The sequence below is a fragment of the Botrytis fragariae genome (assembly GCF_013461495.1).
Source record: "Botrytis fragariae strain BVB16 chromosome Unknown tig00000000, whole genome shotgun sequence".
Taxonomy (NCBI): domain Eukaryota; kingdom Fungi; phylum Ascomycota; class Leotiomycetes; order Helotiales; family Sclerotiniaceae; genus Botrytis; species Botrytis fragariae.
In genome coordinates this window covers 180,593-204,249 of record NW_023500986.1, presented here as the reverse complement: position 1 = coordinate 204,249, position 23,657 = coordinate 180,593, and the positions used below count along the sequence as shown (strand labels likewise).

The following is a 23,657-nucleotide window of genomic DNA, read 5'->3' as shown; positions in this document are numbered from 1 at the left end:
TCTCCAGGTACCATCGTGAGCTTTGAGCTTTGAAGCCTTTGATAGCTTAAAACCCATGATCCTTTGATGGCCTAACCTATCACGTAACGAAGAACTACTTTCATAGGGCTTGATGAATCGATCGTGTAGATTGACCATCCTAGGAGATCCAATCTTATTCGCAATCCTAACCAGATTTAGATAAACCGTTAACCTGGAACCAAACATTTGAAACTCTTTTAATTCTGGCTGGAAGTCAAAGGCAACGAATGATCTATTGAACTCGTCATTCTCGAACGATTTTATATTGAAAGTTCGTTCCCGTCGTTCAGAACATGTGAAGTGAAAGGACTCAAACAAAAGTAAAAGTAGACTATGCCGTGACTAAGGGTTCGGGCGGCTACAGCGAACGAGGAGAGCTTAGGTCTGGGTTTTCCTTGTTTCCTTCATTCAATTTTTATGCCGTGGTGGGTCGTGTTAAGAAAGGTATTCCCGTTTGGTTCGATGGTTATATGTAAGGTGACATATTGACGAGGAGTCGAGATTTCGGATGCTTCCCCTTCCCATTTTATCCATTTCATCTCGTTGAAACATGTAAAGGTCGAAAATATTCCCTTTTCTGTCTGTTGCCGTGCCGTGATGTTGAATGGGTTGAGGATGGGTCATTGGACTGATAAGAATCTTGGTGATAAGAGACTGCATACCATAACCCTGCACCGTTGAGCCTGGCACATGACTGTCACATGAATCTCACATAATTCCCGTTATCTTCATCCTTGTTTACATATCTGACTTGATGATGATGAGCCAAGATCTTTGAAATCTCTTAGAAGGAAGTCAATCAGTCCGAGTCAATCATATCATGTGATTGACTCGGATTCGCATACACACAATGCATCTCTAGTGTCGGTCGAAAAAAATGGGATGAAACATCTGAATTCAATATTCGTTGACACAATGTAGGATCAACACCTCGCTGTCGCCAGAAGAAACACCGTGGATTTCTATTCTCTTTCAGCACAGAAGAAAGATTGAAAATCACACGTCGAGATAATTATCCGCTTTCAAAACTTTAATTCTCAAGTGGGAATGCGCGGTGAGTAGGTATATGCTTGTTTGTATAAGACGCACGACGGCGGTGAAGATATCATTCCACATGTATCTCTCTCATACGTAGGTATCTCTTTCGCTTTGCTTTAATCATTCATATCACCTGATCTCCTCCCGGATTATATATCCTTTTTATGTTTCTTTATCGTCAAAGTATATCGGTAAATTTTCCGATGCTCGGAGAGAAAAATTTAACTTCGGTTTCATCATATAAGGCTGGAAACACTGGAAAATCTAGAATTTTCTAGCTTCTCGATCCGATTCATTGCGCAAAGACGTCAGAAAAATCCTCCATGACTCGAGTTCAGATACGAGACTTCAGATAATTTTGCGGAGGAAATTTTTCAGGGGCGTATTTTCTTGTTTGGAATTTTGTTGTTTTCATCATACTCACTTGAACATTCTTTTGATTCTATTTCGATTTACTAGAACAGAATCTGGATATTGGGAGGAATATAACTATTTCGAAATATATTCACCAAGAAAAGGAGAAAACCAGTCACGATGTCAATCACGAAGTCAATCATGTCACCAAAATCATGGTTCCCATCAAGACGTTCAAAAACATCAGAAAAGCCAACGTCACCTACCTGGAAATTTCATCAATTCTCTCTCCTCCCCTTGGAACTTCAACGCAAAATCTGGCGTTCCCTGTTCCCCTCCTCCCGAACCGTCTCCCTCTCCTACAACATCTCTCCCCTCCAAGCTCACTCCTCCCCACCCCCCATCACCCTCTCTATCTGTTCTGAATCACGTTCCGAGACACTCTTATACTACACTCTCCTTTACCGTTCGGAATTTCCCGGATCCCGTGGGAAATCCGGTGGCAATTGCGGGATTCTCCTCAGTAAATGCATGAGACAGCCTATTTGTATAAATCCCCTCGCAGACACCATTTCCTTTTTCGCAGGGGATTTATGCGGAGAGAATCTCAAAGGCCGCAAACGCTTCGTCGAGTGGATGGCATTTCTGAACTCGGTGGATAGGAGGATTTTGGGGCGAGTCACTGCGGTGGAGCTGGAGGGTCTGGATTGGGATAATACGATGTATGTACATCTCAAGTTTCAGGAAGGGCTGAGATGTAAGGAAATGGTGGAGGAGTATGAGGGACAGGGAGGAGCGGAGAGTTGGGAGGAATTGAATTATGGGGGTTTGTTGAGATTGGAGGGATTGCAGGAAATTAGGTGTAGGTATGCTCATAAGGAGTACATGGGCAATTTCGAGGATCAGTTGAGGACGTTCTTGGGGTTTCATGGAGAGGTTTGGGGTGGGAGGGTTCCGGTTGTGAAAAGGGTTCCTTGAAGGGATTGGATGAGTGATGAGCAGATAAGTTGAATTGAGATTTGATGATGTATGATTTGATTTACTGGAGGGATACTAAATTTGGCACGTGAATATGGATATAGTACGGCGTTTCGGATTGGAATTTGGGAACATAGATATCAATCATACCATTAGATATAACATTTAGATTATAGAATAATTTGTACAGACTCCATTCCATAAATAAATACATTTATATTTACATTTTGACGATACCCGCATCTATGTTTTAAAACTGATCTGTCAATGGCGAACCTTGGAGCATCTATGGGAATTCCCATCATTCCACACGTGTGAAACATCAACAATTGGTAAGATATAATCAAACTATGGTCAACATGAGATAAAAGCTGTATTTTTCCAGACAATCCGAGCTTCTATAGTTTGCACCAAAGATTGGATAATATTCTTAGAAGTACATCACATTCAAAATGCACGGATGGAGCAAAAGATTAGGTAGCAAAAATTGCATTATCATTATTACTTCGCTTTAAAATATTCGTAACCATACTCGTTAATCGTCAGTAACACCATTACTCCCATCTCCAATGCAATATCCATCTCCGTCTTCACCATCCCTTCTTCGAATCTTCCATTTCCAATACCCATGCTTGCATTCTGGACTTCTTCAACCATCTACAATCCACAAACACTTCTATCGACTTGGGTGTAGGTAGCATCGATTCTTCCGAGGGCAACTGCCTGTCCATTGGTCAAAGTGTCAAGTGCTTCTTGTCCAATGTTGAAACCCGTAGCAGCGTGATCGATGGCAAGGACATTGATGCTTCTTCCTCCATAGCTCAATTGATAGCAGTTGCCACAGTTTGCATCGTTCCAGCCGGCGATGGTGGATGCACCGCCAATGTTTGGGAAGTTTTTGAGGGAACCTTGGGTAGTGTAGCCCTTGGTGAGGAGTCCGTTGGTTCCATCGGAGCAGGAAACTACGGCGAGAGAACGGCTGGCATCATCGTAGCCGACGTCGTAGGAGACGGTGATGGCTGTTGCGCTAACGGCAAAGGTGAGGAGAGTAGCGAGAGTTGGGAATTGCATTTTGAATTTGTGTGGTTGAGGCGAGGAAGTTTGTTTGTTTGTTTGTTTGTGAGGTAGAAGTTCTTGTAGATACCTTTGAAGTAGTGTATGTAGATGTAGATGTTGATGTTGATGATGATCTTCCACCACGGCGCACATCATGTCTTATATACCTTCTACCCCTCAAAAGCCCCTCACCCCAGCCTCATCTCCGCCTCAGTAATTCACCAGATAATTTTCCGTATATGTCGCCTCCTCTCACCCATCGAAACTCGTGATAGCGGGGTACCTACCAGGACCGCATTGTCTGCATCGTCAATTACGAGAAACATTCCATTGCACCTGAATCAGATGATGTCTATCAACACTATTCATAACCCCATCAGCAGAGTCTCCTCTCAGCAATACGAGAAGAACAGCGGTATATGCACGCTGTATGCAAGGCTGTGCGGGTACGAAGATCTTGGCATCGAAGCGGTATCGTGTGCATCTTCCGGACGCCTCGATCTTATGCTTATTCCTCCGCATTTCTATCACTTTGGAGTAATAAATTTACATAAACCAAGTCTCATTCATTGTTAAGGCGAGTACGAGATAGTGGAGGCAGTGAAGGATGTATCCATACGGTTGGCTACGTCAGATGCGTGTGAATCTATAAATAGATAATGAGTACCGTACAGATGCCGATCTCCTCGTATTCCAACGATTTGTTCCATAGATTTCTGTGTGTGCCAATGCTTGCCAAGCTTACTTGCCTTGCATACTCAACGTTGGAGAATAACAAGTTCCGCCTTTTGCGATGCCGAATGATTTTATGTGGTGAGAGTGTTGTGTTGTGTCGTGTTGTGTTGTGTGAGGAGTGGTGTGAGTGAGTTGTCAGATGAAGTGGTGGTGGATGGGGACCTCGGGAGTCAGTGAAGTGAAGTGGCACGAGTGGCTTTGGTTTTGGTGGCTGGGAACTTCCCCGCAATTTTTGTTTGTTCGACAACAACACCAAATGTGGAAGCAAGAAGATACGGAAGTATCATTCCTGTCGGCGACATCAAAGTTAATGTTTGGCATTGGAATAACTTCGGAAATCTTAGTCGAGTTAAAAGATTCAACTGTCAGAACGTGAGGTCTCAGTGATGGGCTAGCTCTTTTCTCACGGGCTGTCTTTGCAAATTCTCTTCCCTTCAACGTTTGCTCCTGTCGATACTTTAAGGTCGTCTTGGTTCAAAATAGGGGGTGCCTAGTGACCAGTGCACAAATGCTTGTACTAGAACTTCATTATTTGCTTTTGATGCAAACGTTCACTTCCTCTTCCTCCGCCAAATTTTACGATGTCACTATTCGATGGTGAAAGCTTTCCTAGAGAGTAACCTTGGTTTTCTATATCAGCCCTGATCACTCATATGTGTACTGTTGTCAGCAGAGTTGTGTATTCACACATTCTTGAAGACGTGAACAGATGACAAAGCACAATTCACCACAGTGGATTCCGGCAATGTCGGACATTGATTCAGAGAGGAGCCAGCTCTTCACAAACAAATTCACAAACTGTTCACATTATTTGCATGGAGATCCCAGTCACAACAACAATCATCAAATACAATCGATGCTGGAAGTCTAACAACATGTAAGGCCATAACAAGTACACCATCTATTTTCTGCAAGCTTCTTCAATACTCCAATACTTCCTACTCATCGCCGCAGTCTCGGTATCAACAAGCATAACCTGCCCTTGTACTAAATTTCCGGATCCACAGGACACTGAACTGAAACAGAGGCTAGGCAAAGATGTTCGAGATCGATATATTCCTAGTCTGCCTTTGAGAACCATTTACAGTAACTCTAGCAAGGAGAAAGATAGATGATGAGATCCACGGTATGGGAAACCGCTGATAAGATTTGTATCAAGAAGCAAGAATACTCGATTAGATATGGGCTGCAGGATGAATAGATCTTGATTGCCGGTCACAAAAGAGCGGGTCTTTGAGATGAAGCAAATGTCCGTCGAAGACCAATTTTAGAAACTTCTCGACGCCATCTTGGACCTCGGGATATCGATGTCGAGCATAAATAAAATAAAAACACAAACGCTGGAAGACTCTCTCAATGCCGAGGCAAATTATTGGTTCACCGGCTTTGTATGTTTCGAAATAGTCATCTAAAGCAATCAAGAACCGTAAAAAGGATAGATACCCTTCTCGTCCTCCTCCCTCAGATGCCAAAAATGCAAAAAGAAACATACAACAGTGGGGATTCGCTGGTGGTCACCCACCCAACTACTAATCCACCGATCTGAAGCTTGTGTATGGCAGAGCGGACGGGATGCCCAATTCTCTTCAGTCTATGGTCGTATGTGACAGCGAACACATTTTGTGGCACTATATTAGTGTAAGAAGATATGGCAACACTTCAATGAAATTAACTTTGAATTACAATTCTGCACAAGACTATCAAATACCTTCTCCGACAGCCCAACCAGCTCCGTTGAACAAGGTTTCGGGGTTGCTCTGGCTGGGTCTGATCTCTGGATTCCATCGAGCTGTCTGCTAGCATGCCGTGGTAAATCTCGCTGTCCTCGGCAAGCGTGTGGCTTCGCCATTTTGTCATCAAATATGACTTGTAATACATCTCGCTGATGCAACTACATTGCCCACCACCCACAATACCACTCAATATACTCCGTCTTATCCAAAGAATAATCAAGAAATTCCCAACGGAACTCAATGATCGACTCTTTAATGCGCTATGTAAAGTCAGTCAAACACAAGAATTGTGATGGTATATTGGGTGTTTTGAACTTACGTTGCGGCATAGCTCTGGAAATCGCTTCAAAACGAAGGAAGTGATTTCTCGAGTGGTATATCTCGGCTGGAGTGCCTCTTGTCTAGGCATATTGCCTTGGTGGTAGTAATGCAGGGGGGGAAGCAACAACTGGCAAGCGCCACGGCATTTGAAATGCCCGAGAGGAAATCAGTAAAGAAATTAACGTCGTGGTTGAGGGTAGGAAAGGGCTCGATGGATAGTAATCGGCAGACGAATTTGATGGTGTGGACGCAAAGTTGCCTGGCTTAACACAAGTCAACGGCAACTTTGAATTCCCTTGAGCCCCATTGGCTTTCTTCACCTTGGCTGCATAAAACTTTCGCTATCTTATCTTTTTGGAGCAGAAAATATCTGGAAAGTCGTTCAAGCTCCATTGAGACCTATCAAACAAGCGTTATTAAAGCAGTCGTGAGGGAGAAGAATCATACTAACATCATCCACCCTGTGATGGGGCTTCTGGATTGTTTCAACGGCATTTGATGATGACTGGTTCTCCGAAATGAGCTTGAATGAGGGATTAATGAGGGGCAGGTTTGTCGACGCTCTTTTCGATGCTTGTGGTTTCTGGTAGAAGCCCTCTGCCTCCGCTTCACAATCTTCGCTTTGCTCATCTTCATCGGAAGTGAGTAATCCGGGATCAAGTGCAAAGCAGCAAAGCCATTGCATACCCTTTTCAAAGGGCATTTGAAGGCGTTGGGACCCTTGGGTAAGGGCATAGACCGGTATCAATTGTCTAAAGTAGAAAGAAAATCAATACTTGACATTATGGACAATGGCACTGAAATCTGAAGACTTACCAGGTAGCTACTGGAAACAATTTTATTTTCCCTTCCTGTACGGCCTGTCGGCGACCAGTATACAAGCTGGTCAGATTATGAGCTCCAAATCTTGCTCTTCACACGAAGCCTGATTTGCTTATTAGCTATCATTTAATGAGAAGCTCATATATAGGACTAACCACAATTATCCACGACTCTCTACCGGCGGGATCTCAAGCAGTTCAACACGATGAGGGAAAGGAAGCGCACGCGGAAGCGGCTATAGTTAACTACGTTTTATTGCTACTACTTCTCCCCCTCCTACATATACACTATCAAGAACATGACCCCATCTCCCATCTCCCATCTCGCATCCCCAGAAATATCTGCAAAGTAACATCTTTAACAACAAAATCTCCACATCATCCACACACCTGCCATATTGTGCTCTTCAAGTATCCAAGGACACCAGATAGAAACCCCATCATTGTATCTGAACGACGACCACCATTCAAACCCCCACAGCCACACAGGCACTTCAAGTAAAGAAGAGCCTGCCTGCGCAGGCAGACAACTTAATATTTTTGAAGATCTGCTCGGGAGCAGATCTGATGTTGGCATTTATATCAAATCTGATGTAACATATCTCATGATCCGGCAAGTCCAGATGTCAATGAATAAGTCTTGGTCTCACTCCCCTTGCATGATGGGAATCTGGCTTGGAAGAGTGAGACCAGGACTTACTCGTTGACTTCAGGGCCGAGATCGCCCACGAAGGGTGCTTCGTACTCGCAGGAGAAAAGCAGTCCTGAAATAATGACACGAGGACATATTCGTTGACCTCGGGGCCAAGATCGTCATCACTTGGGTATAACGTTAGAATTGCTAGGGCTTATATGTTTGTAGGATGAGAAATTTGGGAATTGTGATGGACTTACAGTGTTCTGACACCGAGACCAGCCCTCTATGTGTCGTAGAGGTAGCTTGAAAAGCTCGCTGGAAAATTGTCATCGAATTAAGACACCACCACCATGGTGGTGGGGTTGGAGTTGGCGTCTTGGAACTCTCTTTGCTCGTTGTGCGCTATGCACATCAACGACCATACGCCTGAAGAGATGTTCGAGGCGATGAATATATATGTTCATGATCTTAGGAAGAAGATCGGCGCGCGCCGGAAGCCACGAGTCGTTTTGTAAAGTAATGGACCGCTACGAGTCATGTGTGTCAGTTGTGATACGCTTAAAGAGATGTTTGAGGTCTTGATTGTAGATCTTCATGATCTTAAGAAGCATATCAGGTTTTGGCATGCTAGTTGCATACTAACCGTTGTAATGAGGTGACTTACATGGCTTAATACCCCCTGGGACTTCCGACTGCAAAACCTCATTTTGCTTTGGAAGTCCGAGAGTGCTGAGATCTGTCGCGACCAGTGATCAACGAGTTTTTGAGTACTTCTTGGATAGTATATTATCGACGGGCTTGCTTCTATCCGACGCTATAACAAGAAAATCAAGCTGCCCTTCATGATTTTCTCTGGCGTTGATAGTGTCGAACTTGAATTTGTTGGAAGAGACTTTCTGCTATATAACAGATCAGTTTCTGGAAATAAGAGAAAGATCGAGGCCATGAGCAAGCTATCATGGACTCTGGGATCTCAAGAAAGCCATAAGTAGTTGTGGACTTACTGTGAATTGTATGCTGTATAATAATATGAAGTCCAGGGACTTGACTCGATCTTCAATTGTTGAAGTCAAAGCGAAAGTAACTCGGGATCCCAATCTTTGCAGATTCGACAAGTTGTTCCTTGATCGTACCAATATATAACTTAATGGTCCTATCGAACAGCGAAAATAAAAGCCGAGTATAAGATTACATCAAAGAATATGGAAGTTATAATGTTGTTGTCAAGATTGCGGGAAGTTTGGGAAATGGAGAAGCTCTAGGAATTCAAATGGCTATCCCGAACCTGAAACAAGACAAGAGTTCTTTGAAGGCCTTACTTCGGATTTATATTTTCAATATTTGAATTTTCAATATCACAATTCTCGAGCAGTTGTGTGAGCACCTCTTGTCGAAGCGAGGGCTTTGATATTTGTTGAACCTAGACTCACTTCTAACAGGACTTGTTGTTTGTTTATTGACAAATTTGTTGTCTCCATGGTCTTCAATGAATATTAAATTGTGTTTGTAGTATGGACTACGCACAAACAGCAGGCTGCTATCATAGGTATGGATGAACTACAGTGGAGGAGTCACTGTCAAGGCAACAAATACTTATTCTTTTTGTTCCTCATAATTTGTGAGTTCAATTACTTGGATTAAAATTCAATCTCTGAGTGTATAGTAGATTTTCTGGGCTTTCTTTAATTTGTGAACTTCTTGCCAGAAAATGGATGCCTCTCTTGGCCATTCAAAGAAAACTTCTGTGATGGAAGCAACTCAACTCAGGATAGGTGGTGCTCCGTAAGCAATTCTTGTTGTCTTTGGAAGTTGCTTCAAAGTAAATATTCGGTGAAGTCTACATTGTTATTGTTTCTGATCTCAACACAAGGACGAGTCAGACATGCTATTTTCATACATAATTCTGATATGGGAACTGATACATATGAATTAACATCAGGGTGCGCACATGAAAATTTAACTTAGAGCACCTACAATCCTACTAGAATATCACTAGATATCCAGTATAAATATGCAGGTTTCCGTTGCATAGTTTCTGACAGGAACAGAATCGCACAAATTCCATGCACGAGTAGTCAGTCATCTTTAAGATTATCCATTTTATATTTATAATATCTCTATACTATGTTACTACACACACAATTGCATCTCCTATATCTTGTAGGAAAAAAACATTCATTCGACTTCCGTAAATTTCTCCCAGTAAGCAGTCAGCAACAAAGTAAGGAGGTCTCATGAGTTGCTCAGCCAGCGTCTTATAACACACAAGGCCTTTCCATCACGCTTCTCATTTTTCTTCCCTTTATAATATCCCATTTCCGGAAGACTTCCATGCCATCAACTAACAAAAAATATTCAAGCTATTACGACCTAATTATGACATATGGATACAATCAGACGTATTGAATCATAGGCTGATGAATGGCGTATTGTTAAGCGAGTTGGTACTTGCATTATGAGCCGCAAAACATTACGGATCTATATTCAATAGACACACTTCACTGAAGAAGATGGAACTCCTACATCCAAAAAATATGTCTTGTCACTAGGTAAGGTGATTGCGAGCTTCAACAATTCACCCACTAAAGTTTTTTGCCCTTCAGACGATAATTACCTCTCAACGCTTCTCGCTTAGAGAAAACCACAATATAACGATGAGATGGCATCTCAAGATCTACGATATCCTCATTGACAATTCAACATTCACTCCATGCATCTCTCCTCCAGCCCCTCATTTATCTACTTATCCTCGGCATTGCTGATCATAAAGAAAGATAAGAAGATGTAAACAAAGTGAATTCGACTCCGCCTCGTGTCTACTTAAGTGTCTCCTAGGCGACGAATTCGCACTTGGTCGCCTTTTCTCCACGAAATATTCCTGGCACTTTATGTGTTTCTATTGACTACTTCTCGATTCATTGCATATCTCATTGGACACACTCGAACATTTTTCTGTTCTTCTGATAGCTTTCGACTTTTGTCCGACACTGTCAATAATACCCTTCCAGACAAATTCCGAATCTTTTCATTAATCATCAACACATTACGCAACATTTATTTATCGACACTCTCTAGCATAAACATAACCTTCAGTGACAACATGACATATGTTCATGTAGGAAAGACGCCTGTTCCGCGATGTATCGTACCAAGTTTCTCCAATGAGGTCTTCTATCCTGGAAGCGCCCCTGCTGGTGTTACTCCACAGCACTTCACAACATTGAATGTTTATCAACAATGGCTGCAAATTTTTGGTTCAGATGTTCCTCTTCCTGAAGATGAGCGAAACCTGCCAGGTTATCCTCAAAGTAACCTGTACACGGTAACTGGTGAAGAGGGTCCCCGGTATCGCTATTGCAGCAAGGAAAGAGTTTGGAAGCCCAGGTACTATTTTCCCATAAGCAATGGCAGGATTCTATCTACATGCTCTCATTGTAGAGGATCCGATTTTAGAAAGGCAGCTAAACGACGGGGAGAACCACTGGAGAACAGGAACGAAGACATATCCCAAGGAATACAGCCAAATCAGAATGCGGAAGCGCAGTATTCGCGGCCAAGTATGCCCATAGTCGATACAGACAAGCGAAAATACAGTGTCGCCAATTTGCCTCTGATGCCGAAGGCTAAATCATACACTGCCAAGCCTGTACCGAAATATCCTATGCCCGCATCAGTAGTCGCTACAACGGCTCTAGGCCCGTCTGAGGAGACCATATCAAGGCTTAAGCAACTCAAAGAAATGCAGTTCGAGGCAGAGAGGCTTCAATCCCGTCATTTTGGTCATGAGAGAGTCAAGAAGCTATACGAAGGGAATCTAGAGAAATTGACGGTGGCAAAGGATCGTGTCAGTGAAGAGAGTGAGGACAACAGAGGCAAGAGATTGGCCGAGGCAGCGAGGCTCCAAGACCGCATATCCAAAGAGGATAACATCCTCAATGAAACCCGAAGTGAGCTGGAAGATGTCAATCTCGCGATTGATCTTATAACCGAAATGAACAAAGACGATATTGGCTACCAAAACAACAATGAAGACACGGTTCTTCCCAGTATCGAGGAGGAATGGAATATCGCACCATCCAATACCCATGAGAACTTTGATAACACAAGCGAAGCAGGCGTTGAATTTGCGGGTCAGACCAACGATGTATTCCGCTTCTCACCAACGCCGCATGGCTATCTTCCACTTGATGAAGATGGTCATGTACTCAGCAATAATGATCCATTTGAGCAAGATCCTAAAGTCGCTAGCGGATCAGACGATACGGTCGAAGAAGATTCTGGAGACGGAACGAGAGATGTCGATATGAACTCGCCATTTCAAACCCTGGCTGGGGTAAGCGCTGATGTTCCCCGTGCTGATTCCTCCATACCTTCTCAAGATCAAGACACCATTGATGCACACTTTCAACAGCTTTCAAACTTCCAAACAAAGAGTCCTCAACCTCAAGAGGAAGTCGACCTTAATCGATTCCGAGCGCTGTCAGTCTCCAAAGAGGTCCAAGATCGACATGCTCAATCTTACCAAGCTCAATCTCGTCAGACTTCTCCTCGCCAACGATTTCAACTCCATACTCGCACACCATCGACATCTAGAGACCCCGATCTTCATTGGCCATACCAAGCTTCAGGTCACAATCCGAGTTATTCACAATCCCAGAAAGCTACGAATACTGCCGCACAACGTTCATCGTTAACCGTACACACCCCCGACTCAAAACCAAACCACTTCAAAAATCCCAATCCTACCGCAGTTTTTCGGTTTGGACAGTCTACTCTGGGAGATTCCGGGCATTATGATGCCAAGATAGAGGAAGGTATTAGGGGATATCAGAGTTTAGCCTCACAGCAAACACGAGAAACTGCTCAACAAGTGCAACAACAGCAAGGACAACAACTTCAACAATATGCAACAACGAAAGTCGGTCAGTCGGCACAAAAGGCAAAAAATAATTACGATCAAATAGCTCAACAGGTGAAGCCGGCTCAAGAGACTCGAGAGTCACAAGAAGCTCACGATGAACTGGCTCAAGATCAATTGACCGAAGATCAACCAGCTCAAAATGCAAGAAACTTTTACGAGCAACATACTTACGAGAAAGGAATTTACGACCAACAAGCTCAACAGAATGAAACCACGCGGAAGGCGAGTGTAGCTCACGACCAAGCAGCCCAAGAGCAGTCAGCTCAAGAACAACCAGCACAAACGACTGGACTTTTCCAACTAGCGAAGCAAGCTTGTGGCCGACTCGCTCAGGATCAATTGATCCAAAAGCAACGTGCTGAAAGGACAAGAGACGTATACGACAAACAAGCTTCCGAGATACGAGCTCGACAAAACGAGCTGACTCCCAGGACGAATGTAGCACACGACCAACTGGATCAAGACCAAATGGACTTGGACCAATTAGCTGAACACCAACTAGCCCAAAAGGCAAGAGATGCAAGAGACGTCTACGACGAACTAGCTTACGAGATACGAGATCAAAAGAATGTACTAGTGGAACACATTTATCACGCTCACGATCAACTCTCCCAACTATCTCAGCAAACCCAGCTCACTCTGCAAGATCAAGAAGAAATCAGAGCTCAGAAAGCAGAATACCAAGCAAGAATACAAAGACAAACCTTCCAATCTCTCCCGAACTTCTATTCCCTTTCCATCCGCGAATCAGCCCAACCAAACCAAACCGCCCAGCCCCTCAAACGACGCGCAGAAGAACCTCCAGAATTGCCAAACCAACACCAACCCGAATACTCCATTCGACGATCCAAGCGAGCTAGACACCGAGCAGAGACAGAAGCTGAGATGCGGGAACGAGAAGATTTGCGCGCACAGCGAATACAGCGAAGAGCGGAGATATGGGAGTTGCAGCAGATAGAGAAAGCTACTAAGCTTTCGCTTGAGAATGTGCGGAGATTTGAGAAGGGGTGAGAGAGTGTGTTTATCTTATGCGGTGGTGTGATGGGGGATATGATGGTGAAGATATTGTCTGTAGAGTTTTGAGAAATGGGTGATGAATATATGGAATGGACGGGTTTTATTAATGTGTAAGTATTTGTTAGTTTTTTGTTGAAGTTTTGTTTAATTTGAAGGATTTGGGTGTCTATGGCAGTTTTATTTTCGTTCCGAAGGTGGGAGAGAGAGAAATCGGGGTCTCTCTCGAGGTGATGGCAGGGGGAAGGTGTGATGCGATATGATGATATGATTCGATGAAGGATACGACGAACGATAATGATATGAGAGCATATCCAATGGAAACCTAATAGTCAAAATATTTGTTATAATATTTACATTCTCAGATTTCACACTTTACTCTTCAAATAATGGATTCGTTCTTTCATTCGTTGGTCCACACGTGAAACATGTGATGTTGGAATAGCTGTAGACATCTCCAAGGGCGTAGACATATCCTATTCAATTCGTCATCATATACATACTTTGCACGCTACTCCCGAACTCAAAAATCACAATGGCACATAACTCCCATGGAAACTTGATTATGTAGGAAAGAATATATGGGCCTACAAAAACGACAACATCCGGTACTGCCAGAAACAACGTCGTAAGGAATATATACAAGAAACAAGATTCCCAACAATCTCCATTCACTCCTCGTTTACTCATCCATCCTCCAATCTCCTCTTCTCTTGTATATCGCAAATTTAAGAAACAGTGATGGAAGCGGAACCACTGCTTTGGTAACCCTCAACAGCAACAATTTGGTAGTTGTAAGTGGAGCCGAGAGTCAATCCCAAATTCTTCCAGGCAGCAAAATGGTTTGCAGTGGTGACGGTACCGCTGGTACGCTTGCTGGTACGAACAGACCAGTATTGCTTGAAGGTAGCAGTTCCTTGCACGGAAGGTTGGTTTACACGGGTGGTCTCGAGGATCTTGTAGGTGGAACCGTCCGAGGTGACGCTGCCGATTTCGGTGGCGGCCGAGGAAGGATCGTAGGTACCGAAGTCTTCGACGATGTAGTATTCAATGAGGGGAGAGGTGGTCCAACCGTAGACGGAGAGGTAGGAGTTTCCAACGGGGTTGTAGGATCCGGAGTAGGAGATGGATCTTTGGGAGGGATTAGTTTGATGTTTTCTTAAGGACGACAAAAGGAAGGGATGAGAACTTACCGCTCGGAACCAACCGACCATCCCTTTCCACCGACAAAGTTTCCCTTGTTACCAGTCCAGCTTACGGCATATTGGCCAGCGGCTCCATTGGCGTATGTAACACCACCACTTCCATCGGTCCAGAAGGAGTAGTAGTACCCACCACTAGTACCGGTAGCAGAAGAAGTCAATGCTCTTTGTTGCAAAACGTTCAAGTTCTCACTGACAGGTGCTGCGGCTGGAGCGGAGAAGACACCAGCGATAGCTGATGCAGCAAGGAGGAGGGAAGATGCAGAAACCATTGTGAAGTTTGTTTGAAAGAGTGAAGTTGGTTGTGGAATGAGAGTATGTGAATGTGGTGATTTTCTTTAAACTCGAGAGCAGATACAACCTATATATAAGATTCAAGATCGCTTACTCCATTCGGAGTACCCCTTCATCCATCGTTCCTCCCAAAGGAAACTTCAAAACATATCTGGTCTCCACTATATTCAATCTGGCCTTGAACCACTGGACCTTAAAGTGGCATTCTTCAATATATCCCGCAAAAGTATTGGATATGCAATAATTGCATCCACAATATTTCTACATCAAACGTCTTTATTTTCCGTTTCCAAACGTTTAATTTAAATCCCTGCCTCGACCCATAAAAGTACATCGGCTATATGCAAAAATAGAGCAAGGTACTACCCCGCATGGAGGCTTCACGAGTCCGAAACCAACTGTAATTTCGGACGACTTTCTCAATCAGAGTTATGGGTTCAAGATCCAGACTTGCCAATTGGGATAAGGGGGATGGATGGACGTCATGCGATCGAAACGGTAGTTGTCGAATGCGTTGGTGATGCTTTGGAGATAAGGATTGGCGGATGGGATGAACGGGGATGAAATAAGACTTTGGATGGAAAACTTAAATTGCAAATCGAGTAAGTTGTGATGTGATAGTGTTAACCATGGAAAAGCTTGATGTACGGGTGTTCTAATAATGGCCTAGTGAGCTTCTGTCAACACATACAGAATCCACATCATTCATGATAGTACGAAGTAAAATACAGTAGACAGGTCATCCGCCCCCTTGGATATTAAGAATCTTTGCCTGGTGTTAATTGATTATTCTGTGTAAATCAAGTAAAAGCGTCTTGGTTGATACATCACACACTTGGTTCAAAAAAAAAAGCATTACATTGGTTTAAAGGTGCGAACGAGCGCCTCCACTCCCAGGTTGTTTCACAAAGGGGGTCTTCGGTACCACCTTTAAAAAGTACCGACATCCGGCTAAATGCGGATAAGATACTAGTGTATCTGGATATATACCCATCATCAATACTATTGTACTCTATAGCAATTAGCCATTGATGGTTACAAATTTGATGCTCCGGGTAACTTTAAATATATTACGAGAGTATGAGATCGCCGGTATAGAGATAGAACTAGAACTAGAGCCAGCACCAGAGCCATTTTTACGGAGTAAGCTTAAATTATAGTATGTCAGTTACGGGTCCAAGAATCTTGGACATCAAATCCAAACAGCACTTCCTCGATGAACCATTCATGTTCAAAGAATATGACGCTGATGCTTTAATTCTGACTAATAACTCACTCACGATCAAGACATGATTTCTCTATCGACTCGGCAATTGAGTTTGTATGAGTGGCGGTATGTGCCTGCCTGCCTTTCTATCTACCTAATAGACCCGACTACCCACCAGCCATACGTAAATTCTAGCCCATCTCCATCTTCATCCCCATCACTCATTCACATATTACCCACTCTCACGATCGAAATCCCACGGACTAAGACGATGATCTAGATAATTCCCTCATGTCAAATCATATACACGAGACCTAACCATTCATTCTACTCCAAACAACACCTTATGACAACACATTTCACAAGACCTCGATAGATACCTAATTACCTCAAGTCTCTAATCAGAGAGAAGAAAAGGAAAGAGGAGAGAAGACTTCATCACCTTTCAAAATTCTGCCAGTCAAAAACAAGTCCTTCCTATTAAATCACAAACAATCCCATCAGTATCTTTCCCATGTTCTTCCTTTCTTATTCACTCCAATTGGCATGACTCGTAACTTCCAGCTTCCAACCCAACCTTCAGCTCCTAGTATATATTACATTTGACTCGGTAAATTACTCTTATGCCCCCTAGAAGTCAATTGATTACTTTCACACTCTAAAAATCAAATTTGTTCTACTCTCATGCCCCTCAGGTCCTATCATAAATTCTAGAATGAAATCTACATAGAAGCGTAGAATTCAGTCTGTAGTAAATGGAATCTATAGAAAAGATCAAGGGAAAATTGATGGTATAGTAGTTATAGATTCTATTCTCAACCTATAGAATCAGATTCAATCTCAACCTGTAGAATCTCCACTCCACCTATAGAACTTAGCTTCTCCCTACAGATTCTACTCTCCACTTATAGATTCCATCCCTCCTCTATAGATTCTACCTTTTCCCTCTGGGTTTTACCCTCCACTTATAGAATCTACCCTTCCACCATGAATTCTACTCTTCCTTCCACTATAGAATCTAGTCTAGAGTAGCTTCTATATAGAATCTGCTATAGATTCCAAGGACATGAGAGTGATTTGCCGTACTTAATTTTATCTCCCAGAGAAAGAAACATTCATTCCATGTCTTTCTTCTCTCAGTTCCAATTGCACTTCAAATTACGTACCTAAAACTCAATACCCATGTGACTACATATATATTCACACGATGCCCATATAAATATATAACCACCTACAATTCCTCTTTAAGTCCCACCCTCTCCTCTCACAACCTTTACATATGTCCTACCCCATCCTCTCCCATCTTCGCACTTCCCACATCTTTCCAATTCCCCTAGCTACATAAATTACAGACTTGGCTCTTTCACTTCCTTAAATAAACAAAAAATAAACGAAAGATAAAATCATGTATACCAATATATTCACACACCGGGTACTTCCCCTTATAATCCAGATACATAGATACTATACTATTCTCTCCCCTTTTCTTACAATCTCCTTTCCTTACAATCCCTTCTTTTTACAATCTTTTTTCCTTGTAATTTCTTTTCTTTACAATCTCTTCTTCTTACAATCTCCTCTCCTTAATATCCCCTTTTCTTACAAGCCTATATCTTCATACATCTCATAGAAGATAGCCCCCGCCACCCAAATCATCCCATACAAATAAACCAAAAGATAAAAATAACTCAACTACACTTACACTTACATCTACATATACTACTTTACTTCCTTTATTTAATACAATATAATATAATATAATACAATACAATACAATATAATACAATACAATACAATACAATACAATACAATACAATATAATACAATACAATACAATATAATATAATATAATACAATATAATACAATATAATACAACACAATACAATACAATACAATACCAATCTCCTCCCTCCACCAACAAAACACCAACTTTTCGATTCATTTCTATCTAGTATCCACTACTATACCATACATACTATTTCATATTCACCTATCAAATAAAAATTGATTATCCACCTACCTACCCTATATATATTCATCTTGGCACAAAGATTGTTACATACCCATCTATATAGACTTCAAATTCTATGTCTAAACACACTCCCTAATCCATAATGATCTAGGCTCATATGCTATAATAAGTCTGCAATATATCACACCACCTAAGTGTGAGACACTTGATATAGTTGTACCTGGTATCTATTGATTTCTTCATCATCTCATATAATACATATCTATTCATCCATCCCATCAATCATCACCTCGATCCTTCCATCAAACCATCGCCCCACCCAGGGTATATTATTGAACATCACATCCATTCCACCCCAATTCGTTTCCTTCCATCCAACTTGAAGAATCCCCCAAACATTCCTGAAAACCAAAAAGCCACACCCATCTCAAGCACAAATTCCATGCATTACACCCGGGTATATAAGAGCCCCTCCCTCTCAAAAGCTCAAAGCCTAAAGCCAAACGCCACGCCAAATTTTTATCGCTCCGTCCCGTCATATTGTTACAATTCCTAGATATTCATGTCCCGATTTTGATTCTGCCTTGATGCTTCCATAACGCCTCAAAATGCAAGCCCCTGATACGATTCATATTCATATCCATCGTTCCATCATTCCGCTCAAATGTCTCCACTCATCAGAGTCATCCACTTCCCCACTCAGTCCTTCTGATTAGCCCTCCAATTCTCCAACATCTTCCTCACCTCCTTCATTGCCACCGGCTTCGTCATAAAAAGATCAATGCCACAAGCTCTCGCCTTCTCCACATCATCTTTACCCGCTAAACCCGTAAGTGCCACCACTAGTGCTTCATTTTTCTTCTTACTCTTGTCTGTTTCATCGTCGGTTGTCGCTCGCTCTCGTCTTGACTTTTCTAATTTTCGAATTTCCTTTGTAGCATCGAATCCATCTAGAATTGGCATACTGATATCCATGAAAATAATATCATATCCTTCTGGTCGTTCTTCAACTTTCTTTACTGCTTCAAGTCCATTTTCTGCCTCGTGAACTGTTGTGTATCCTAACCTCGTTATAAAGTGACGCAGAAGCTTAAGGTTTATCATGTTGTCATCTACTAGAAGTAGATTTGGTGCGAATGGGTCAGAATCTGCGATCGTGATTGAAGGTTGACGTGTAGTTGCAGTTGCAGTTGAAGAACCAGATGGGTGACTAGTCACACACCCAACCGATGAATTAGGTGGAGATGAGAGACCAAAGCTTGAAGCTATGGGGGTGAGAAGGTTCTTATCCAAAGAAAGTTCCCCATTTGAACTAGAGTTTTTACCACCTAAAGGTAAAGGAAATGGGAATTCTTTGCCCTTCTCAACAAGTGCGTTTGGAGTCGGTGATTCAATAGCTTTCCGAGCATTCTCGCTATCAACCGCCATACGACTATTGTCCAGTACTTCGCCACCATTCGGAGAAATGAGCAAATCCTCAAAGATGTTACTAAGATCATTAGTGCTACCTTGGGCCATGCCAGACGCATCGGGCGTGACGGCTGTACCACTTGCAGCTGTTACACCTTCAAGACAAGATCGGAGTGCTCTTGCAAGTTTGAGTGGACCCACTGGTTTCGCTACTACGGTGACATTGCCTTCGATGCCAGCTTCTGCGAATGAGTGGTTAAACCGTGAAGAATGCGGACATAGAACCAAAACTGACGGTTTACTTTGGCGAGGAAGCATTTTACGGAGATTAGCGAGAACAGACAAGTCTGGAGCGTTCGCTAGGATAATAGCTGGATTCTTCGATAATGGCACAATCTTCGAGCCATACCAATTTGTGAGGAAGTTTCTGACGGACCCTTCGAGAAACTTTCCCTTTCTTGCAAGTATAGGGTCTATAGTAGGAGGATTGAAATTAAAGAGGCCTACTTCACGACCGCTTATTTCACTTCGTAATAATGATACTGATTCATCTGTTTCACGCAACAACGAGGTTACAGCTTTTGGTGTTGCTGGTGTTGATGTATCTTTTGGCATTTCGCGAAGAAGTGGCAAGGTAACTCTGACCTCTAGAGAGATAGGTTAGTACTGTATCAACATGTCATATCTACGCAGCCGGAAAGCTCAAGGTTACTCACCCGTACCACGTCCCAATTCGCTATCAATCGTAATGTCTCCTTCAAGTAGGTTGATAATACTCCTCACAATGGACAGCCCCAATCCAGTCCCACTTGAGAGAGTATTTTCCTGAGCAAATGGAGTGAATAGCTTCGATCTAAGGAACTCGCTAGATATACCCTTTCCTGTGTCAGTCACTGTCAATATGATCATTGATCTCGGAGTTCTCCCATCACCAGGGACGTTAAGATCATCTAGTTTGGCGGTCTCTAACTTGACACGTACATAGCCGTGTGACGTATATTTCAAAGCGTTCCCGAGCAAGTTCATGATGATTCTCCGGAAAGCACCGGGCTGTGTAGTAAAGTTGTAGTTATCTAGAGCAATATCCAGGATGACGGAAACTTGTGGGGTTTGGTTTGCTGAAGATGACATGGCAAGCAATCCTGTTTGTCTTTTCGAATCCGAGCTTTTGTCATGTATATCATGGACCATATCGAAAGTTTTTGCCGTGACATTTTGAAAAACGTAGCCAGCAAAAACACTTTCAACCACCTCTTCACAAAGGACTGCAACATCCACAGGAGCGAACAGATTAATCATGGGCAAATCGGATTGTTGTAAAGCCAGGGGGCCAGCACTACTCGATTGCGATCTTCGTTTCGTGGAGCCCCGTCGATTTCTACGCCAATTCTTCTCAAGGCTACTAATTTTAGAAAAGTCCAGGATATGATTCTAAAGAAGCAGTCAGCAAAGATGAACGAGGTCCGGGGTACGAGGAAAGGAAAATAAGAGTAAACTGCACCCAAGAGCAATCAAAAAGGGACTCACAATAGTGTCCAAGAGGGTACGGCCACAACTATCAATTGTTTCGACAAGTTCTTGAGCTAGATTTGGCAATGAAAGATCGTCCAATATCTCAGCAGACGCAAGTATTCCGTGCAGCGGGCTTCTCAATTCATCTTTGCATATCGTTAGCCCCCTTTGATAAAATGCTGGCAATCATCGCTCAATACTTACGAGAAATACTTCCAATGAAGTCACTCTTTTTCTGATCCGCAACTTCGGTACTTATACGAGAACATTCAGCCATGACACTGTTTCCAAATGCAGTGAGAAACGACAACTCGTTTTGTTTGGATAGAATGCGTGTAGGCTCTGTTGACCAAACACAACATGCACTGAGCCAACGAGAACGACCAGCATCCCAAAGCGGGACAAACAACAATTGGCGAACACCAGGAAAATGATTCGACAAAAATCTTCCATCTGCTGCAGCCCTAGCCACTTTGTTCTTTCCACGTTGTTGGTTTCTGCCTGGTCTTACAGAAGATTTGTAACTCTTAAGAAGTTCATCATCTGACGCGGAGGACATGGATCCATCCGAATCAAAAGTCCATAGCTTTCCGCGTGGATACCGGCGCAAAAATTGATGTAAAGACTTTTCCTCGAATGGTAAGAATGAATGAGTTCCCGGGTATAGATCACCATTAATCGATGATGCCTCGGGGGTGGAGAATCCCAAAATCTCGATTTCTCGTGTTTGTGACATTGTCGACGCTCGAGTAAAAGGTCGTGAAATGGAGGATTGAGGATTAAATCCGTTTCTCATTTCATCGTCACCACTCGTCTGGCTATCAGTAACAGACAGTTCCAAGTTAGAAGTTTGCGCATCACTGCTGAAACCCTTTTGTGCATCGTAAAATACAGCTCCACCATCCACCTCAAATGCTTCCCTAATGAGATTGGAAGCGCGTGAGAAGAGCAACTTTAGAGCAGAAGCTTCAGTAAACTCCTCGTCAGGGGTATCAGTCTTGCACATATCGGAAGGTGACTGCTCAGTTGTACTAGTCTCTCCATAAGAGGAATAGGGTGTGGACTCCATCCCTGGTCGTTCATTGGTGAATGAATCCGATCGTTCAGATGTCAAAACGGTACCTTCTATCCTTGTAGGAATCGTTGAAGTTGAGGTTACATGCCCCTTTTCTTTACCATTGCTAAGAGAAAGTGAAGTAGCACTTGACATTCTCGAATCTTTTGTTGATGATGAAGACTTTGATTTTTGTCGTCTGATCCCTGTGTCTGTTTCAAACTGGCCAACAATCTTTGTACCTTCTCCATCTTCTGCTTCCATGTCTGCCTCTTCGAGTTCTGCACGACCTTCGACAAATGATGCAAGACCTCTGCTCATCTTCATACCGCGTCGATGTTCCTCTACTTCTCGGTTCAACTCTAGATGCTTCATAACAGTGCATGCCATTGTACCCAAGAAAGAGATGTCATCTTTGGAGAGCCCGGGCCTGGCTTGACTATCGACCACAAATAAACTTCCAATCGGTATGCCTCGCTTGGTGATAAGTGGAACTCCTGCATAAAATTTGAGGTGTGGGGGGTCCGTAACAAAAGAAAGTTGATTGAATCGATCATCTAATGTCAAATCATTGACAATGAATGAAGGATATTCATCACCCGATGCGGTTGGGGCAGTTTCGATGGTCCTGTAGCAGAGATTAAATACAATTGACGACTTGATTTTAAATTCAAATTCGCTTTTGTCATACCTCTCACACAACCTACCAGCCTTTGACACGGAAGTACAGCCGAGCCACAACTCATCACCTGGTTTGTGCTTTGTTGCATCCACTAGGTTTAATGATTTTGTGCTTTCTGCAATGAAATACTGTGTGCCATCATCGATAAGACTTGAGGGGTTTGTCAGCCTATGAATCAACAGAATGGATACGAATGCTTGAAAAAATACCTGATCATTGCTCTTTGCACCTCTAATCTCCATGATACTAGTTGGCAGAATGCTGTCAACGATGTATCTGGAGAGGAAATTTTGGTTGAAGTAATATCAGATTGTACTTCCAAGTTCTGATTGCCAGGCTCCGTGGATGATGGAGGTGCTGGAAAACATGTCTCGGTATTTATGGGCGCAGTAGGTTGATAGTACCTGAAGGAGATAGATATCAGTATGATAACTCTTTTCACATTTGAACTTGTGGTGGCAAATGAATCCGTAGTGAGCCATTCCAGACCACTTCATGAGATAGACATCTTTGATTTCCCTCTCTTTGACTCAACATGCGTGGATCTTCTTGTGTCACCTTCCATCATTCTCGTTACACTGGTGCAACCGATTCAAATTAAACCATGGACCTACTTGTATAATTCTCTGGCTCTGGCGGAATCGGAAATCCCCTCAACGTGCGAAAGCGCAACTGTTGCTGCTACCGGCGCCAT

The 23,657-nt window shown here is 42.9% G+C and overlaps 7 protein-coding genes across 7 annotated transcripts; 3 read left to right on the top strand and 4 right to left on the bottom strand.

Moving 5' to 3' along the window:
* Positions 1 to 3,048: 3,048 nt before the first annotated feature.
* Bfra_006263 (putative epl1 protein) lies at positions 3,049 to 3,462 on the bottom strand (the record flags this gene model as incomplete). Its single annotated transcript, XM_037336637.1, has 1 exon — positions 3,049 to 3,462. One exon carries the CDS (start codon positions 3,460 to 3,462, stop codon positions 3,049 to 3,051), a length of 414 nt encoding a protein of 137 aa, XP_037198003.1.
* A 2,611-nt stretch (positions 3,463 to 6,073) lies between these two features.
* Positions 6,074 to 6,939, bottom strand: Bfra_006262 (uncharacterized protein; the record flags this gene model as incomplete). The annotated part of the gene is made up of 4 exons (XM_037336636.1): positions 6,074 to 6,175; positions 6,235 to 6,316; positions 6,420 to 6,577; positions 6,697 to 6,939. The coding sequence occupies 4 exons, from the start codon at positions 6,937 to 6,939 to the stop codon at positions 6,074 to 6,076; spliced, it is 585 nt and encodes a 194-aa protein (XP_037198002.1).
* A 1,784-nt stretch (positions 6,940 to 8,723) lies between these two features.
* On the top strand, positions 8,724 to 9,039 carry Bfra_006261 (uncharacterized protein; the record flags this gene model as incomplete). Its single annotated transcript, XM_037336635.1, has 2 exons — positions 8,724 to 8,823; positions 8,882 to 9,039. 2 exons carry the CDS (start codon positions 8,724 to 8,726, stop codon positions 9,037 to 9,039), a joined length of 258 nt encoding a protein of 85 aa, XP_037198001.1.
* A 1,755-nt stretch (positions 9,040 to 10,794) lies between these two features.
* On the top strand, positions 10,795 to 13,626 carry Bfra_006260 (uncharacterized protein; the record flags this gene model as incomplete). The annotated part of the gene is made up of 1 exon (XM_037336634.1): positions 10,795 to 13,626. One exon carries the CDS (start codon positions 10,795 to 10,797, stop codon positions 13,624 to 13,626), a length of 2,832 nt encoding a protein of 943 aa, XP_037198000.1.
* A 731-nt stretch (positions 13,627 to 14,357) lies between these two features.
* Bfra_006259 (putative endo beta-xylanase protein) lies at positions 14,358 to 15,103 on the bottom strand (the record flags this gene model as incomplete). The annotated part of the gene is made up of 2 exons (XM_037336633.1): positions 14,358 to 14,760; positions 14,823 to 15,103. 2 exons carry the CDS (start codon positions 15,101 to 15,103, stop codon positions 14,358 to 14,360), a joined length of 684 nt encoding a protein of 227 aa, XP_037197999.1.
* Positions 15,104 to 16,156: 1,053 nt separating this feature from the next.
* On the top strand, positions 16,157 to 16,418 carry Bfra_006258 (uncharacterized protein; the record flags this gene model as incomplete). The annotated part of the gene is made up of 2 exons (XM_037336632.1): positions 16,157 to 16,268; positions 16,294 to 16,418. 2 exons carry the CDS (start codon positions 16,157 to 16,159, stop codon positions 16,416 to 16,418), a joined length of 237 nt encoding a protein of 78 aa, XP_037197998.1.
* A 2,586-nt stretch (positions 16,419 to 19,004) lies between these two features.
* Bfra_006257 (putative two-component sensor protein histidine protein kinase (dhkj) protein) lies at positions 19,005 to 23,657 on the bottom strand (the record flags this gene model as incomplete). Its single annotated transcript, XM_037336631.1, has 7 exons — positions 19,005 to 20,362; positions 20,432 to 21,146; positions 21,243 to 21,373; positions 21,432 to 22,909; positions 22,973 to 23,113; positions 23,173 to 23,367; positions 23,578 to 23,657. 7 exons carry the CDS (start codon positions 23,655 to 23,657, stop codon positions 19,005 to 19,007), a joined length of 4,098 nt encoding a protein of 1,365 aa, XP_037197997.1.